The 19,366-nt window shown below is 44.0% G+C and overlaps 1 protein-coding gene across 1 annotated transcript in view; it reads left to right on the plus strand.

Annotated features, from left to right (window-relative positions):
• prkcq (protein kinase C, theta) overlaps positions 1 to 19,366 on the plus strand; it is a 127,351-nt gene that overhangs the window by 100,072 nt on the left and 7,913 nt on the right. The window contains exons 11-14 of the mRNA XM_063072161.1: positions 3,339 to 3,496; positions 4,703 to 4,876; positions 13,070 to 13,161; positions 15,819 to 15,881. Coding sequence (XP_062928231.1) covers positions 3,339 to 3,496; positions 4,703 to 4,876; positions 13,070 to 13,161; positions 15,819 to 15,881 — 487 coding nt within the window. The remainder of the gene's footprint in view (positions 1 to 3,338; positions 3,497 to 4,702; positions 4,877 to 13,069; positions 13,162 to 15,818; positions 15,882 to 19,366) is intronic.

The raw sequence follows: 19,366 nt of genomic DNA on the forward strand, positions 1-19,366 counted from the left end.
TTCTCCCCAGAGCAGAAATGGCTAATACAAAAGGGCCTAAATTGAAGGTGATTTAAGGCAAGTATAAGAGAGATGTCAGAGGTAGTTTAATTACACAGAGAGTGGTGGGTCCATGCAACACCCTGCCAGGGGTGGTGGTGGAAGCAGATATATCAGGGGCATTTAAGAGGCTCTTAGATGGACACGAATGAAATTAAAAGGAATGACTATGTGGGAGGAAAGAGTTAGATTGGTCTTCGAGTAGTTTAAAAGGTCGACACAACATCATGTCTGCTTCAGTAGACGTCCTTCCTAAATCCCTTTCTGAGTTTTCATTACTATCTGCGATTACCTTGAGTCAGTCAACCGCCTTCAAGAGGCAGCATTCATCGTGAAGGACCGTCACCACGGGAGACATGTCCTCCTCTCAATACTACCATCGGAAAGGAGCTACAGGAGGCTGAAGACCCACACTCAACATTTTAGGAACAGCTTCTTCCCCTCCAGCCATGAGGTTCTGAACGGTCCACGAATTCAGAATCAGAATCAGGTTTATTGTCACCGACATACATCGTGAAATTTGCTGAGTTGTGGCAGCAGTACATTTTTTAAAATTAAGTTGCAAAACAAACAATCTGTGCACAAGAGAACACCAGCTCACTATTCCTCTTTTGCACTCTTTGTAACTTTTAGCAACCTTTCAGTTCAAGGGTGGCAGAGTAGTCCTGCCACTGCCTTTAAGAACTTCGTACATTCTCCCTGTGACACGTGGGCTTCCTCCGGATACTCCGGTTTCCTCCCACACTCTAAAGATGTACGGTTAAGGTTAGTAAGTTTTTGGCATCCCACATTACTGCCAGAAGACAGTGCATCCTTGGTCTGTGTCGATCATTTCACTATATGTTTCGATGTACATGAAACTAATTTTTAAGATTCTTATATCTTTTATGCCTTGCACTGTATTGCTGCCACTAAACAACAAATGTCATGTCAGTAACATTAAACCTGGTTGTCATTTTGATAGTTACTGGCCGATCTTCAAATCACGTAGCTTAATAGCAGTCGCGTCCTGAGGGGTCTCTTTCCTTACGGGTGTGTGTTAATACGGCCAGCTGCTTTGGGACTGTTTCTCCTCTCTCTGCCTGCGTCTGCGGATGATGGGGGTGGGTGGCGAGGACAATCTGGGTTACCTGTCTCCTGTGAGGGAATGCATTCTCTCTGCTGAGTTATTGTCCTTTGTCTCCCTCGAGTGGCTGTTTCAGGAAGGACAAGGAAAATTTAAAACATCATTGTTTCCATACATGCAGCTTCTCTTCAAAGTGAAACCCCACTGGTTTCCTTGGCTGTGTAAATCTAGGAGAGACACGCTCCGGTCCCATGAGATTGAGATGGCACTCCCACCCCAAACCCCGGTTTGTGTGGATGCTGTGTAATTTGCTACCCTGTTACAACTCAGTGCCCAGAAATAATGGACAGCACACTGCATACCGTTAAAGGAATTATAGTTATCTTTCTTTACTAAAGGGTTAGTAAAGAAAGGAAAGAAAAAAAACAAAAAGGGCCCATTATAACTAAAGTCAAATGTGCACAAGTTGTAGCTCAGCTCTTCCAAAAGTCTTATTCACCGATCCTCAGTAGACCTCAGTACTTTGCTCCATCGAATCATGGTCCCCCACCAGGTCGAATCCTACAACAGGTTCTCTCCGGTGTCTTCTGTCTTCACCTCCCACCGGACAAACAAAAACCCAAGACCAACCTTAGTGTCCCTCACAAAACCTTCCAGTTCCACCATCCCAATTGGATGACACACATTCCTCAGCATCCCTTACCTTCAACAATAACCCAAACAAGCTGAAAGCGGAACAGATTGTCTTGCAGAACTGCTAAACTGAAATACCTACAGCATAGCAGGAAAAATGTGAACCGGGCGTTACAAAAGTTATAAGCACAAGAGATGCTGCAAATACTGGAAATCTTGAGCAACACACTCAAGAATTGACACTTTGAGGTGAGACCCTTCATTAGGACTGGAAAGGAAGGGGCCAGAAACCAGAATTAGAAGGTGGCATTCCCCTCCTCCTCCTACTCCCCATCTTCCCACTGTCTTATTCTGGCTTCTGCTACCTTCCTTTCCACAGCAGTGCGTCTAAACGATAAAGTGAAGATCATAATGAGGTAGTTTGTGAGGACAAGTCCATTCAGAAGGTCCGTTCAAGAGTCTGATAACAGTGGGGTAGAAGCTATTCTTGGGCCTGATGGTATGGTATAGTGCTTTAAGGCTTTTATAGCTTCTGCCCAATGGAAGAAGGGAGAATAGAGAATGTTTGCGGGGGTGGAGGTGGGGTCTTTGATCATGCTGGCTGCTTTATTGAGGCAGTGCCAAGTGTAGACAGAGTCCATGAAGGAGTGGTTGGTTTCTGGTCTACAGCTCTTTGCAGTTTCCTGCGGTCACAGGCGGAGCAGTTGTCACACTAAGCTGACCTAATGTAAGCAAATGAAATCAGTGTAATTGAGCAAGAAGGCTAGCGTGGATGGGGTGGGAGGAAATGTCTGTTTCTCTGCTGCGTGACACTATGACTCTGTGACCAACAACACTCAAACAAGACAGTAGTTCTCCCACACTACACGGTTGTTTAAATAACCATCTAATGAAACAAAGCAACAGCAGAGGTCCAGTTAGACTTGCTGTCCATTGTTTTGAGTATTTAACTCCTCCTAACAACTCCAAGTCTACGGTTATTGACATGATGTGCCTTAAGAAGATGTGCTCTGGACCGGATCTCTGAGACGGAACAAGTATCTGAGATTAGCTCCCCGCATAGCGAGCTAATTCTGATCCTTGTGCATGTTAGCAGAACACTTTACAGCATTAATGTTCAGGGTTCAATCTCTGCTTTCCCCGTGACCGCATGGGTTTCCTCCAGGTCCTCCGTTTTTCTCTCACGTTGCAAAGACAGACGAGTTAGGGTTGGTAAGTTCTGGGCATGCTATGTCAGCACCAGAAGTATGGCAACACTTGCAGTCTACCCCCAATACATTTTTGACTGTGTTTGTCCTTGTACGGTATATTTTGATGAATCATAGAATATACAACATTGCCATTCAGTACAGTCCCTTCATCCCAAGATGTTGTGCCAACCTTTTAACCTACTCTACGATCAGTCGAACTCTTTCCTCCTGCATAGTCCTGCATTTTTGTTTCATCTTCGAGGGAGTTTCTTAAATCCCTGGAATGTATCTGCCTCCATTGCCACTCCTGACAGGGCTTTCCACGCACCCACCACTGGTATACATGTATATTTTGATATACGTGTGACAAATAGAGCTAATCTTTCACCTTTCCTCACTCCTGTCCCCAGAGGTGCAAGGTATCAGCTGGGAAACACCAACAGAAGAGGGAGAGAGCTGTCCCCCGGACTCTCCCATCTATGAAGAACCACCCGGGGTCGACCAGCGAAAGTTTATCATCGATGACTTCACTCTGCACAAAATGTTGGGGAAAGGCAGCTTTGGCAAGGTAAGAAGATAAAAGTACTTCATTCCGTCAGTCACAGATTACAAAGGATTCACAGGTATAAGAACTAGTGTGCCATTCAGCCCATCAAGTCTGCTGTCCAATTCTATCCTTGGTCACATCTCTAATGGAAGCTTGCAATTCACTGCCAAGGAAGGTGGTAAAAGCAGATATGATAGCAATTTTTAAGAGGGACTTAGACAGACACATGAACAGGCAGGGAATAGAAAGGTATAGACTGTGTGCAGGCAGGTGGGACTAGTTTAGCTTACCATCATGGTCAACACAGATAAAACCATAAGACATAGGAGCAGAATTAGGCTATTCAGCCCATCAATCCTGTGCTGCCATTTCATCATGGCTGATTTATTATTCCTCTCCACCCCATTTCCTGCCTTCTCCTTGATATCTTTGACACCCTCTAACATATCAACCACAGCTGTAAAAATTCCACAGATTCACCATCCTCTGGCTAAAGAAATTCCTCCTTATCTCTGTTCTGAAGCGATGTCCTTCCATTCTGGGGCTTTGCCCTCTGGCCCTAGACTATAGAAAATGAGCTGAAGGGCCAGTTCCTGTGCTGAGCCATTCTGTGTACTTTCTCATCCACAAAAGAATTGAGAAATAGCCCTCCCCAGTCAGTTCTGGTCACCTCATTATAGGAATGATATGGCAGCTTTAGAGAAGATGCAGAGGAGATTTACCAGGATGGTGCCTGGATTGAAGAGCATGTCTTATGAGGAGAAGTTGAGCAAGCTAGGGTTTTTCTCTGTGGAGTGAAGCGGGGGATGATACGTGACTTGATAGAGGTGTACAAGATGATAAAAGGCAGAGATTGAGTGGGTAACCAGAGACTTTTTCCAAAAGCAGAAATGGCTACTACAAGGGGGCATAATCTTAAGGTGATTGGAGAAAGGTATTGGAGGATGTCAGAGTTAAGTTTTTTACATAAAGAACACACTGCCAGGGGTAATTATAGAGCCAGATACATTAAAGACATTTAAGAGACTCTTAGCAAGAATCTCTTTCTTGAAAGAATGGATGAAAGAGAAGTGGAGGGCTATGTAGGAGGCAAGGGTGAGATTGATCTTAAAGTAGGTTAAAAGGTCAGCACAACATTGTGAGCCAAAAGGACGGTACTGTTCTGTAATGTTCTATCTTCTCCGTTCAAACTGATAATGTTTCTTGTACCTGTTGTGATCCTGACAGGTCTTTCTTGCGGAGCTAAAGGGCAAGAACCAGTTCTTTGCCATCAAGGCGCTAAAGAAGGACGTGGTGCTGATGGACGATGACGTGGAATGCACCATGGTCGAGAAAAGGGTTCTGTCCCTTGCTTGGGAACACCCGTTTCTCACACATCTCTACTGCACATTCCAAACGAAGGTAGGATTCCCTTACTAATTCATTCTTAAAGTTACTTTTCCTTCTTGAACACCTGCTGTCCTTCAGGTAAGTGGCTTCTACAGTGCATTGGGGAAGGCACTTTCAGGATTAAAGAGACGTTAAAGATTAGCTTTACTTGTCACTTACATCAAAACATACAGTGAAACGGGTTTTTGTGTCAATGACGAACATAGTCCCAGAATGTGCTGGGGGCAGCCCGCAAATGTCACCATGCCTCCGGTGCCAGTGTAGCATTCTACGAGCCACTAAACCTAACCCATACATCTATGGAACGTGGGAGGAAACCAGAGCACCCAGAGGAAACTTACACAGTCTTGGGAAAATGTAGAAGCTCCTTACAGACAGCGATGGGATTTGAACCCTGATTACTGGTGTTGTAGAACGTTGCCCCTAAGCTTACCTAATGTTGATTCAATTTCACTGGAGGAATAGAGATATATTTACAAATCAAGAGGGTGTGTGAATTGGTAAAGAAACTAAAAGAGGTGGTGTTCCTATACGTCTGTTGCCTTGTCCTTCTGTGTGGTTAGGTCCCAGGTATGAGAGGTGCTGTCAGACTAGGCAGGGTAACTGCAGTGAATTTTGGTAAAATTTTACTGCTCACTGCAGTAACCATGCCCCAGAGTTGGAGGGAGCATCCAGTCAGAATAATGCTAAGCTGCAAAGTCCATCGAGGTCATGGCTCAGACTTACCTACTTAGTTTAGGTTCGTAGGGAAGGTTTTGGAGGCAGTGCAGGGAATTATGGGCCAGGTTAAAGTTGAGGGACAAGGATGGGGGAAAGTTAGAAGTTGCGGGCAGTAAATGAAGAGTTGAAGAGTTAGGGACCGGAGTCGGAGGTTGGAATCCAGGGTCAGAGTGCTGTGTGTTCGAAGGCCAGTGATCACTGAGGATTAAGGTCATGGTGGCAGGTGCTGAGGATGAAGGCCAGCGAATCCCCAGGGTCAGTGAGTCCCGTGGACAAGGGCTGCTGGACCTCAGGCTGGTGAGTCTCCCAGGTCAGTAACCCCACTCCCCAGTACGTAGATGGTCAGAGACTCAGTAATGGGAAGAGTGTTAAATATAACGGCATAAAGGTTAGTAAGTTTGGACGTGCTATGTTGGTGATGGAAGCATGGTGATGCTTGTGGGCCGTCCTCAGAGCATCCTTGAACTGTGTTGGTCATTGACAAAAAAACAACACATTTCATTGTGTGTTTCGATGTACATGTGACAAATAAAGCTAATCTTTATCTTTATAAATATCAAAGGTAGTAAGTTTGATTCTCTAACTGATAATTGGTATTTTCCTGGTAGCCGTTTGGCATGGGTAGCCACATTTGATCCTCTAAAAGTTCTCTGTGCCTTGCCTTGTAATGTTTATAACCAGGGGCATAATTTTAAGGTGATTGGAGGAAAGTACACCCTATCCTCGTTATATGCAAGGGGATACGTTCCTCGAAGTTGACGCATAATGTGAATAATTATTTAAATGGAGAAAATAGGGATGCGTTCCAGAGGGCTTCCTAAGTATGTTTTATCTGTAATTTATTCACATTTTCATACCAATACGACACAAAAGCAGTACCACAAGACAACATTTGTATTATATTTCATCAATTTAAGGTAATATTCAACATAACAAATCATCGAAAGTTAACATCCGAGGGTTTACAGTACTCACCAGTGGCAGGTGTGTTCGCTCCGGGAGATGAGTGGTTGTTGTGGTGTCGGGCAGCTTTACACGGATAAGGTGGATGGTTGTGGTCGTCAGGATCATATCAAGCACGACAAGGGGTGAAGGAAGACTCACAGAACCCTTAGAACTGCCGGCAGCAAAAGATGACACCGATTTGAAGAAAGTGGTGAGGGTTGTTTGCTTGGCAGCATTTTGTTTTTCAGCAAAAATTTGCTTATAGGGAAGAAGGGTTGACAGCAGGGAACGACTGAAATGCTGACTCCGTTCTAAACTTGGGTCCGTGTCCATCGCCATTTGTGCCAAGTGTTCCAACTTTCACCATTCCTTCACCGTTGGTAAACCCTCGGGATTTTCAAAATCGTCTGTTGCTTGCAGCATCTGAGAGATAGTTCGCGGTAAAAAAAACGTACACCTTGAATGTGGGTTACACCGGTCGAGTGGTTGGATCAGTGATGTTGTGTTAGGCGGCAGGAAAAGCACTGTTATGTTGGGATGAATGCTGTCCAAATGTTTAGGGAGGTCTGGTGCATTGTCAAGCAACAAAAAAACTTCAAAGGCAAGATTCTGTTCCCGGCAGTAGCGTCCCAGAGCTGTGTTACCTTCAGCTGATACCGCGCTATTTATAATTTCCAACTTGTTTTCAAGTGTTAAAGCGGTTCTCTGCTGCTCGGCTAACGGCCCAGTACATGACATCGGACGTTTAGGAGGCATAGTTAAATATTTTAAGCACAAAATCACTACACCGTAGGTAAAACCAACAGAAGTTTAAGAGCGGAAGATCGCGCATCCACACCTTGCCAAAACCAATGCAAGACTGGCGGGAGTGAGATTGTGAGGCGCGCACACCTGACTTGTATTGGCGGGAAAGCGGTGCTTCTTGTCCCAACAGTGAGACTGTGGAGCCTGCGCACCTGACTTGTATTGGCGGGAAAGCAGCGCTCCTCGCATAACTGTGAGTTTTGGACGCATATAAGGAGACGTTGGTAGAAATAGGTTCCTCGCATAACTGTGAATCCGCATTGTCTGCAGACGCATATAACGAGGATAGGGTGTATGGGGGGATGTCAGAGGTAGTATTTTTAAACAGAGAATTGTAGGTGTGTGGAATGCTGTGGCAGGGCATTACGAGAAGCAGATCTTTTGGGTAGAAACTCTTAGACAGACACATGGATGACAGAAATGGAGGGCTATGTCAGAGGGAAGGCTTAGATTGACCTTAGAGTAGGTTGAAAGGTCAGTACAGCATTGTGGGCTGAAGGACCTTACTGTGATGTTATGTTCTATGTACGTAGACCTCGGCTACAATGTTCGATGTTCTATGTATGCAGACCCAGCCGCTCTATTCAAAATGTTGCCTTGTTGTTATTCCTTGAAATTCAGCCCTTGGTCCCCACCTGGAACTGAATGGTCCTGGTGAAACCGAAAGTTCCTAAAATATTGAGTATGGGTCCTTCGGTTGCTGTCCCTCCTCCCTGATGGTAATGATGAGAGGACGGCACTTCCTTAGTGGTAGAGTCCTCAGTGATGGATGCCGTCTTCTTGGGGCACCTCTTTTTGAGCGTGTCCTCTATGAAAAGTGCTGGCAAACGGGACCAGCATACAGCCAGACCCTGCTTAACGCTGAGGATGCCCTCCTTGGAGATGGAGCGCTCTGTAAGTCAGTGCTATGCAGGCTCATTATAACATTATGTAAATGGACATGTGCGCCTGATTGTAAAGAAATCAAACCTGAGATATATGATATATTATTTTATTTATACTCAGTAATTCATGGAGTAAAAAACATACAAATAGGCCTAACCTGTTCATCAATGGAGCAGGAACACTTCATAGCAGCACCGGAGGGAAGTGGGTGCTGGTTTATCTGCTGGCCTAGGGGCATGCTTCATTGTGTTTGGTCACCCACCCGCATATTTAGGCCTATTTTCCATTTTTTTCAAGCAAATAGCTCCTTGAACAAGTCACCTTCATCGATGATAACTTTGAGGTCATCATTGCGGAAGCTTTTATCTTGTCTGCATTTTGTTATAATTGTTCTGATCGTCGATGCAGCCAATTTCAAAGAGGCGCCAACATCAACCTTACGCTCACCAGCTTCCAAACGCCATGTCACTTGCAGTTTCACATCCGTGCTGATGCTTTTCCTAATCATCTTAGATGTACTACCCTCACTGAAAGTTGCAAGCCGTTTGCCAGTCATGATGGGTGAAAAAAAATGGAAGAACTTGGCGAGGGAGCAAGAACGTTTACACACGCTGGGGAGGCAGAGCGTGAAGTAATATGTGATTGGCTGTGAGTGGCTCAGAGCGTACATAAAGCACTCTCATTGGCTGATTGAATGTTTACTGTAATGGTGGCTGCTCTTGAGAAGTTATAACTCTTGCTTAGAAAGAATTTTTGCCATTTTTTAAAAAAAATTTCGATGAAGAATTAAATGACCTCATTGTAACGAATCAGCGCCACGTGGAGTCTGAGTGTATTTGGGAATCTTGGTCGGCATGGACCAGCTGGCCCAAAGGGCATATTCTCATGCTATGAGACTACGAACGGTGAATAACCTGTGACTGAAAGGGCTGATCCGAGCCCAAGTACCCTCAACGATAACTCGCCCCCTTGACAGTGTTGCTTGACTTCCACACCTGTGTATAAAGAAGGGCAAAGAGACAGACAGCAGATGCCTTCTCAAATAACTCACACCCACAGAAATGAGTTAATTGCCATTCACGATAACAATCAAAGGTCAAAGTGATAATACCAAAATTTCCCTGCACTGTGATGGAGAGAAACGTGCAAGTGGAATCAGTTTGTAATAAAATGAAGCTGTTTACTTATAGTAACACTTTAAAATGATAATCAACGCAATCTATTTGGATTTTATCCTCTATAGACAAGGACATTTTTCAAACAACAAAGCACTTTCTACCTATTGATTACATCTGCTCTGTCTGTGCACTGCCCACTCCATTTCCACATAAGATTCTACAGGGTGCTGTCATTTAGATCATACTGTCAGTGGCCACATTATTAGGTACCTCCTGTACCTGCTAAAGTGGCCACTACATGTACGTTCATGATTTTCTGGTTCCACTGTCAAGATTCAACATTTTGTGCATTCAGAGATGCTCTTCAGCATACCATTGTTGTAACACCTGGTTACCTGAGTTACTGTCACTTTCCTATCAACTTGAACCAGTCTGGCTGTGCTTCTCTGACCTCTCTCGTTGACAAGGTATTTTTGCCCATGGAACTACTACTCACTGGATACCACTAGCCAATATTACCCCCAGCCCCCACTGATGAACCAACTTTGTGTCCCCTTTCTTGTCACATGCACCTCAAGTGCTAACTGCAGATTCAGGTTCATTTATTTATCACCTGTACATCAAAGCATACAGTGAAACGTGTCATTTGCACCAACAACCACCATAACCTGAGGATGTGCTGGGGGCAGCCTGCAAACGCCAACATAGCATGCCCACAGTGTTCAGCAGAACAGCAACAAAGTGCGTATATCTCACCATACACTACCCTGAGATTCATTTTCTTGCAGGCATTCACAGTAGAACAAAGAAACACAATAGGATCAATGAAAAGCTGCACACAAAGACTGACAAGCCACCAATGTGCAAAGCAAGGCACTCTGTGCAAATACAAAGAATAAATAATACTGAGATCATGAGCTGCAGTGTCCTTGAACGGGAGTCCACAGGCTGTGAAGTCATTTCAGAGTTGAGCTGAAGTTGTCCATGCTGTTTCAGGAGCCTGATGGTTGAAGAGTGATAACAGTTCTTGAACTTGGTGATGCGGGACCCGTGTCCTGTACCTCCTGCCCCAATGGCAGCGGTGAGAAAAGAGCATGGGCTGGGTGGTGCGGGTCCTTGATAGATGCTGTTTTCTTGTGCCAGCACTCCTTGTAGATTCTGACTATGTTCAGACGGTAACTCGATTCAGAGGTGATTGTGCTGCGTTTATTGGTTTATCTAATACATAGCCCGCACGGATAAGTGACACAAAGCTTGATGCCGCAGTGGATCTGGACGTTAGTTTCATCGCTGGAACAGAGTAACGCAAAGTTTTATGTGAATGATTATGTAGGGAGTAATGAAGCACGTATATAACAGCATGAAGAACATTAGATAAGTGAGAATGGTGACATAAAGTATATTAAGAATCTGCAGAGCAGTTATGTAGGGATCACTAGAAACATGGGAGTGATTGAATCAAGAATAATGGATAATTATGGTGAATTTGTGGGGGAAATAAAGGAAATCTGATCGTAATGGCAAAGTAGATTTTATTTGTTCAACACAACCTCACAAACTATTAAGATCTTGAAGGATATCTGTCTCTGTTTGGTAAACTTTGTTTTCTTACATAACATGTAAAAGTGCAGCTGATTTCCCTTCCAGTGGATGGCTGAGCTACTCTTTTTGATCAGCTATGACCTTAAGATGTGGGAGCAGAATTAGGCCATTTGGCCCATCAAGTTTTTGCTCTGCCATTCTATTGTAGCCAATTTATTGTCTCTCTCACCTTCATTCTCCTGTCTTCTCCCCTTAACCTTTAGCACCCTTACTAATCAAAAACCTCCACTTTAAATATACCCTTTGACTCAGCCCCCACAGCTTTCTATGGCAATGAGTTCTACAGATTCATCACCCTCTAGATAAAGAAATTCCTCATCTCTGTCTCACTGTTCATCATTTCTTATCAGTTTGATGCATATTTATCATTTTGATTTTATCACTGAGGACACAGCTCTGTGAAGTCTGATTTCTGAGTCAGTATCAAAACCCTGAGATATTCATGAGGAGTCCGGTGTTCAGATCTCGCTGTGGGGAATTTAAATTCAACATGTTAAATGAATGTAGAAGGGAAGGCTATAAATTTGCCATGTTGTTATCAAAGTTCACCTCAGTGGTACAGCAGAATAGTCCACCATCTCAGAGGAGTGTGGTTGATCCTTATCTACCACGTACGTGATGGTCAACATGGTTATGTTGGGGTGAAGGGCCTCTTTCTGTGAAATGGCCCCAACAAGCCACACAACTCCAGCAGGTGAGAAAGTATTTGGTTCCTCCACACTCTCCCTGAACTGATTGTGGTCTTCCAGAAGGAGATGTCAGGAGATCACACCCCAGTCCTCTTTGAAGGGATCAGCGGTGGAAAGGTTGAGCAGCTTCAAGTTCCTGGGCATCAGCATCTCAGAAGATCCATCCTGGGCCCCACACGTTGATGCAGTCATGATGAAAGGCACACCAGGGGCTCTGCTGGAAGAGATTGTGCATGTCACCAAAGGCTCTACCGAATTTCTATAGATGTACAGTGAGGAGCATCTTGACTGGTTGCATCACAGCCTGGAAGGGAGGCTCCAGTGCACAGGAATGGAAAAGGCTGCCGAGGGCTGTTGATTCAGCCAGTTCCATCAGGGGCACAAGCTTCCCCACCATCGAGGGTCTCCTGAGAGGAGGTAGCTACCTCAAGAAGATGGCATCCATCCCTAGGGACCCTCACCATCCAGAACATGCCCCCTTCCCATTGCTACCATCAGGGAGGGGGTACAGGAGTATGAACAATTAGGAAACAGCTTCTTCTCCTCCGCCACTAGATGTCTGAATGGTCCATGAATCCATGAACACTTTTTTTATTCCTTCTTATTTTGGACTATTATTCACTTCTGTAATTTATAGCAATTTTATGACTTTGCACTGTACTGCTGCCACAAAATGAATCTGTGCCAATTCCAGCTGAGTAACATCTTAGTGTTAACTCCCCTTTGTGGTCTCATAGCGCCCTATGGGACAGAAGCAGACCCTAATCTTTATCCTTATGATCTTTATATTTAAGTGCAATGGTTAACACACACTCGAATCACCTTGGCTAAGGCAAACAACTCCAGTTGGCACTGAGATCACATATCCCTAAATCCCACAGCACGGTCTGTGTGGAGCTTGAACAATCTTCCTGTGATCGCGAGAGTTCTCTCCGCCTTTCTATCTGCATTCCAAATCCGTGCAGATTGGGAGAATAACTTGCTGCTGTAAAAAGTTCCTAGTGTGTAGGTGAGGGATAGAATAAGGGGGAATTGATGGGAATACAGGGAGAATAAAATAGGATTCATGTAGGATTATTGTAAATGGGTGACCGATGGTTGGTTCAAATTGTTTTGATAAAGGGGCTGCTTCATACTGCACCTCTCTGCATCTCTATAATGAGCTGTCAGATCCAGATCGACAATAGTATTTAAGAAGCACATGGATAGGTACATGGAGGGCTAGGCTTAAAAGGTATGGACTGAACACAGGAGATTAGATCTAGCTGGGTGGGCACTGTGGTTGGCATTGACTAGATGGGCCAAATGGCCTGTATCCATGCTGTACTGCTCTGTGATTCTGTGACTATGAGATTAATTGAACCTCTGCCTTTTGATCGGGACGTTTTGTATTCCTCCTGTTTTGGACCGGTATATCGATCTTTGATTTTCCCTCTACACAGGAGAACCTGTTCTTTGTAATGGAGTATCTGAATGGTGGGGACCTGATGTTTCACATCCAAAGCTGCCAGAGGTTTGAAGTGCCAAGAGCAACGTGAGTTAGTTCTTCATTCTGATGTCATTTCTGACTATGCCGCTGTCTCTGTCCATTGAGCTGGCAACTAAGTGTCAACCTTGTAGTGGTCTGGAGTCACATTTAGACCTTCCATAAAGGACCTGAGTGGGTGTGAAACTATTGGTTGCAAGTGGTATTTCATTCCAGGGTTAACCAAATTCCTCAGCTTCCAAAGTGGGTTCCAACTCTGGCTCCAAAGAAATCCAGTAACACATCCGTTCTTCTACCATACCCAGGTCATTATCCTAAGGTTTTGCTTGAATTCTTGATGGAATTTACAAACCCAGTACACGCTTAAACAGCCTTATCACTCTTGGCAACAGAAAAACTTGAAACAATGAAACTCAGCACTAAGGTGCATCAAATGTTCCCAGATTTTGCTTGTTTTATACGCACCAGTTTCTCATCACTAAGACACGTACTTAGAGTTGGAACAGGAGATCCTTAAGAAATACTTTGCTTCGGTATCCACCAGTGAGAGGGAACTCGACAAACGTAAAGTTCCATGGGTCCATTAGAATGCAAGTTGATACAGTGGTTAAGAAGGTAAATGTGTTGACATTCATTAGTTGAAGGATTGAGTTCAAGAGCCATGAGGTAATGCTACTGCTCTATAAAACTGCTTAGACCACACTTGGATTATTGTTTCTGGTTAACTCGTAGGAAGGATGTGGAGACTTTAGAGGTGGTGCAAAAGAGATTTACCAGGATACTCAAGCAACACACATCAAAGTTGCTGGTGAATGCAGCAGGCCAGGCAGCATCTCTAGGAAGAGGTACAGTCGACGTTTCAGGCCGAGACCCTTCGTCAGGACTGTCTCGGCCTGAAACGTCGACTGTACCTCTTCCTAGAGATGCTGCCTGGCCTGCTGCGTTCACCAGCAACTTTGATGTGTGTTGCTTGAATTTCCAGCATCTGCAAAATTCCTGTTGTTTGCGTTTACCAGGATACTGCCTGGATTAGAGAGCATGTGTGATGAGGAAAGATTGAGTGACCTAGGGCTTTTCTGATTGGAGCGAAGGAGAATGAGAGGTAACTTCACAGAAATATATAAGATGACAAGAGGCATTGATCAAGTGGACAGCCAGTGCCTTTTCCCAGGGCGGAAATAGCTGATACACAAGGGCATAATTTTAAGGTGATTGAAGGAAAGCATTGGCAGCACGTTAGGGGTAGGCCTTACACAGAGAGTGGCGGGTGAATGAAAAGCACTGCAAAGCCGGTGGAAGAGGCAGATACATTAGGGACATTTAAGAGACTCTTAGATAGGCACATGGATGATAGAAAATTCAGGCTATGTTGGAGGGAAGGGTTAGATCGATCTTGGAGTAGGTCAAAAGGCAGACACAGCATTGTGGGCTGAAGGACCTCTATTGTGATAAAGGTCAAAATCAGGTTTATTATCACAGACATACAGTATAAAATGTCAGTGAAATCTGTTGCTTTGTGGCAGGAGTACAGTGTAGGACATAAAAATTGCTTTAAGTTACAAGATAAATAAATAAATAGTCCAAAAGACGAATAACAAGGTAGTGACCATAGGTTAATGGGCCATTCTCAGAAATCTGGTGGAGGGAAAAAATCTGTTCTTGAAGTGTTGAATGTGTGCCTTCAGGCTCCTGTACCTCCTCTGTGATGGTGGTAACAAGAAGATGGATGTCTCTTTTCCTGAGGCACTGTCACTCGATGGCAAGGAGGGTTGTGGTATTATGTACGAATATTATGGTAATCAATCAATAAACTGCTTGGGAAAACAGAAATGGTTTAGCAAATGATCTCTCAACAGCTTCCCGTGCATATGTTCTATATTCCTTTCACATTTTTTGCAAAGTCCAGAGGGATTTAAAGTGTGCTTCCTGAAATGGAATCACTGTTATCAGTTTGGAAATGAACAGGAAGTTGTATACAGTAAATACTAAATAATGATCAATCAGTGATAAACATTGGCTCAGGCAATAGGGATAACTCCTTTGCTTTTCTGCAAACTAAGCCTGTTGATTTTTTTTTTAGACCCACTGTATATGGAGCCTGGGTTTAACATCCTATTCCAAAAGGCAGTATCACTGACGTTGCCACTCTCCCTCAGTGCTGCATGACCAGATTTCTGGATTTCTGGTTCATGATTATCCCAACCTTCTAACTCAGAAAGGAGATTGACACCAATCGAACCGCACGATAGTGTGGTAGTTAGCATAACATTACGGCTGTTCCAGATGTCACCGATGGGGTTTCAGTTCCCGCCGAGGAGTTTGTACACTTTCCATGTGACTGTGTGGGTTTCCTCTGGGTGCTCTGGTTTCCTCCCACATTCCAAAGACATGCAGGTTCAGGTTAATAAGTTGTGGGCATGGCAACGGCTGCGGGCCCAGCACAATACACACAGATTTGATTTGACACAAAAGACGTGTTTCGATGTACCTGCTCAAAAACCATGGGTAACACTTTCTCTGACTCTCTTTGGTTTGACCCCAGGGATTAAGTAAGTTATAAAGTAAATTACCGTCTGCGGTAAGAGAGAAAACAGTCACCAGTCGCTGTTGAAGATCAGTTGCAGAGGATCTGATGATTGAATAAAACATATTAATTCAGAAATTGTTTATATGAAATGTTTTCATGGAATTAAATCTCATTGCAGGTTTTATGCGGCTGAAATCATTTGTGGTCTCCAGTTTCTTCATTCCAGGGGTATCATATACAGGTAATTGAGGCCCAAGAACACACATTTTTCTGCATAACTTCTGAATTTTAGTTGTAGATTCACTCAAACACCCTGAGCTGAGAAATTTGTTTTTGCAAAGCCGTTGCTAACCATAGGCCAAGAAGATGAACGAGAAGATAAGAGGCATAGATCGAGTGGTCACACAGCAACTTCTTCCTAGGGAAGAAATGACTAATACCAGCAGGCATAAACTTCTGGTGATTGGAGGGAAGTACAGGGGGGAAAATCCAGGGGTTTCTTACACAGAGAGTGGTAGGTGTGTGGAACACACTGCCAGGTGTGGTAGTAGAGGCAGATACATTAGGGACATTTAGAAGACCTTTATATAGGCATATGGATGAAAGAAAAATAGAGGGAACAGTTAGATTGATCTTTAGTAGGCTAAGAGATCTGCAAACATCATGGACCGAAGGGCATATATTTTGCCTTATTGGTCTATGTTCTATGTTAGAGTTAAAATTCTGTTAAAGTGCTCATTGAATTAGATAATTTATAAAGAAGGATATGGTATCAGAACGCACAGTGAAGAAGATGAAAGAGTCCACATGGATTTATGAAAGGGAGCTCATATTTAATTAATTTGTTACTATTTGTCAAGGACACGTCAAATATAATAGATAAGGGGGAACCAATCAAATGAATTTGTTACAACAACACAACGCAGCAGGCCAGGCAGCATCTCTAGGAGGAGGTACAGTCGACGTTTCAGGCCGAGACCCTTCGTCAGGACTAACTGAAGGAAGAGTTAGTAAGAGATTTGGAAGGGGGAGGGATGGAGCCAAGAGCTGGACAGGTGATTGGCAAAGGGGATATGAGAGGATCATGGGACAGGAGGCCCAGGGAGAAAGACAGGGGTGGGGGAACCCAGAGGATGGGCAAGGGGTATAGTCAGAGGGACAGATGGAGAAAAAGGAGAGTGAGAGAAAGAATGTGTGTATAAAAATAAATAACGGATGGGGTACAAGGGGGAGGTGGGGCATTAGCGGAAGTTAGAGAAGTCAATGTTCATGCCATCAGGTTGGAGACTACCCAGACAGAATATAAGGTGTTGTTTCTCCAACCTGAGTGTGGCTTCATCTTTACAGTAGAGGATGCCGTGGATAGACATGTCAGAATGGGAATGGGATGTGGAATTAAAATGTGTGGCCACTGGGAGATCCTGCTTTCTCTGGCGGACAGAGCGTAGGTGTTCAGCAAAGTGGTCTCCCAGCCTGCGTCGGGTCTCACCAATATATAGAAGGCACCATCGGGAGAACCGGACGCAGTATATCACCTCAGCCGACTCACAGGTGAAGTGTCGCCTCACCTGGAAGGACTGTCTGGGGCCCTGAATGGTGGTAAGGGAGGAAGTGTAAGGGCATGTGTAGCACTTGTTCCGCTTACAAGGATAAGTATAAATGAATTTGTTAGTGGTCTTCAAGGTTGTGTGATGTAAAATACAAAAGGGATGTGGTCTACTTAGATTTTCAGAAGATTTGATGAGGTCCCTGCAGAAGATTATGAATATATAAACATATAATTTAGAGCATGACAGGACAGAAACATGCCCTTTGACCCATCTAGTCTGTGCCAGTCTGGTCTTCTGCCTGGAACCACCTACTTGCCCCCAGACCATAGTCCTCCATACCTCTCTCATCCATGTAATATCTACACTTCTCTTTACAATCGAGCCTATATCCACCATCTCCACTGTCAGCGCATTCCACACTCTCACACCATTCTGAGTGAAGACGTCCCCCCACAAATTCCCCTCAAACATTTCACCCTTCACTCTAAACCTATGGCCTTCAATCTAGTCTCACCCACACTGACAGAAAAAGCCTGCTTGCAATTTCCCTATCTATACACTTCAAAATGTTGTATACCTCTATAAAATCTCCCCTCATTCTCCTACGCTCCAGGGCATAAAATCCTAAACTGTTCAACCTTTCCCTATAACTCAGGTCCTCAAGTCCTGGCAACATCCTTGTAAATTTCCTCTGCACTCTTTCAATCTTATTGATATCTTTCTTCTATGTAAGTGACCAAAACTGCACACAGTATTCTCAATTCAACTTCACCAACATCTTATAGAACTTTGACAAAACATCTCAACTATAGTGGAACTATATGGGTCCTGTTTCAGTGAGCAAGATCTGACCAGCATAGGGATTGGTGCCTGGGCCCCAGCTATCAGGAACCCATATCCATTATTTGTCCGAGCAGACCGATTTCCAAACCTGCTGACGATGCTAAACTAGGGTGGGATCATGGGCACAGAGGCTTCGGGGGAGATCTGGGTAAGATCAGTGTGCAAGGTTGTGCAGCTGAAATAGAATATGCCAAAACTGGAGTGTACAAAACTCAATAACAGAGTATGTTTGAAATGTTGTCGGATTAGAAAATGTCAATATTCAGGGAATGTCATCATGTTTCCAACTTGATATCATTCCACACAAGCCAACATAGGGATTATAAGAGTTTGTATATTCTCCCTGTGACTGTGTGGATTACCTCCGGGTGCTCTGGTTTCCTCCCACAGTCCAAATATGTCTGGATTGCGGTTATTGAGTTGCTGGCATGTTATGTTGATGTCAGAAGTGTGGCTCAGCACCATCAGCAGAACTCTGCACAACCCTCATTGATTTGATTTGACGCAAACATCATGTTTCACTGTATGCTTCGATGTCCATATGACAAATAAAGCTAATCTTTCATCTTCAGATGCACCAGGCAGTTAGGGAGGCAAACCATAATCTGTCCTTTATTACAAAAGGATTTGATTACAGGTGTAGGGAGCTCTTACTGTTATTGTATGGGAATTTGGAATACCACCCCAGAGTACTCACCTAGAGAGGGATCTGCTTATTCGGGTAGATTTGTTTTGTGTGCAATCCAGACAGATCATACCACACAGAAGTACACTGAAGTAGCAATATAGCAATAGAGATGTACAAGATGATAAGGGGCATAGAGTGAGTGGAATGCCAGGGACTTTCTCCCAGGCAGAAATGGCTAACACGAGGGGGCCTAATTTTAAAATAATTGGAGGAAAGTATGGGCAGGACGTCAGAGGTAGGTTTTTTTTTACACAGGGAGTGGTAGGTGTGTAGAAAGCCCTGCCGATGTGCTGGTGGGGGCAGATGCATTAGGAATATTTAAGGAAGCCTTAGATAGGCACATTGAGGAATTGAGGATTTAAAAAAATGGAGGGCAATGTAGGAAGGAAGGATTAGATTGATCTTAGTGTTGGTTGGCACAACATCGTGGATCAAAGGATCTGTACTGTGCTGTAGTGTTCCATGTTAAAAAGAAAATGGAATGCAGGGTAAATGTAGCAGGGACAGAAAAAGTGCTGTTCTGGTAAAGAAAGTTCAAGAGCCATGAAAAGGTAAATTGGAAGATCAGGGAGCTATATAAATGCAAGATGATTTTTTTAAGTATATGTCTATGTACACCCATGATTACAGGGAGAAAAAAAGGAA

Source organism: Mobula hypostoma, chromosome 20 (assembly GCF_963921235.1).
Source record: "Mobula hypostoma chromosome 20, sMobHyp1.1, whole genome shotgun sequence".
NCBI lineage: Eukaryota > Metazoa > Chordata > Chondrichthyes > Myliobatiformes > Myliobatidae > Mobula > Mobula hypostoma.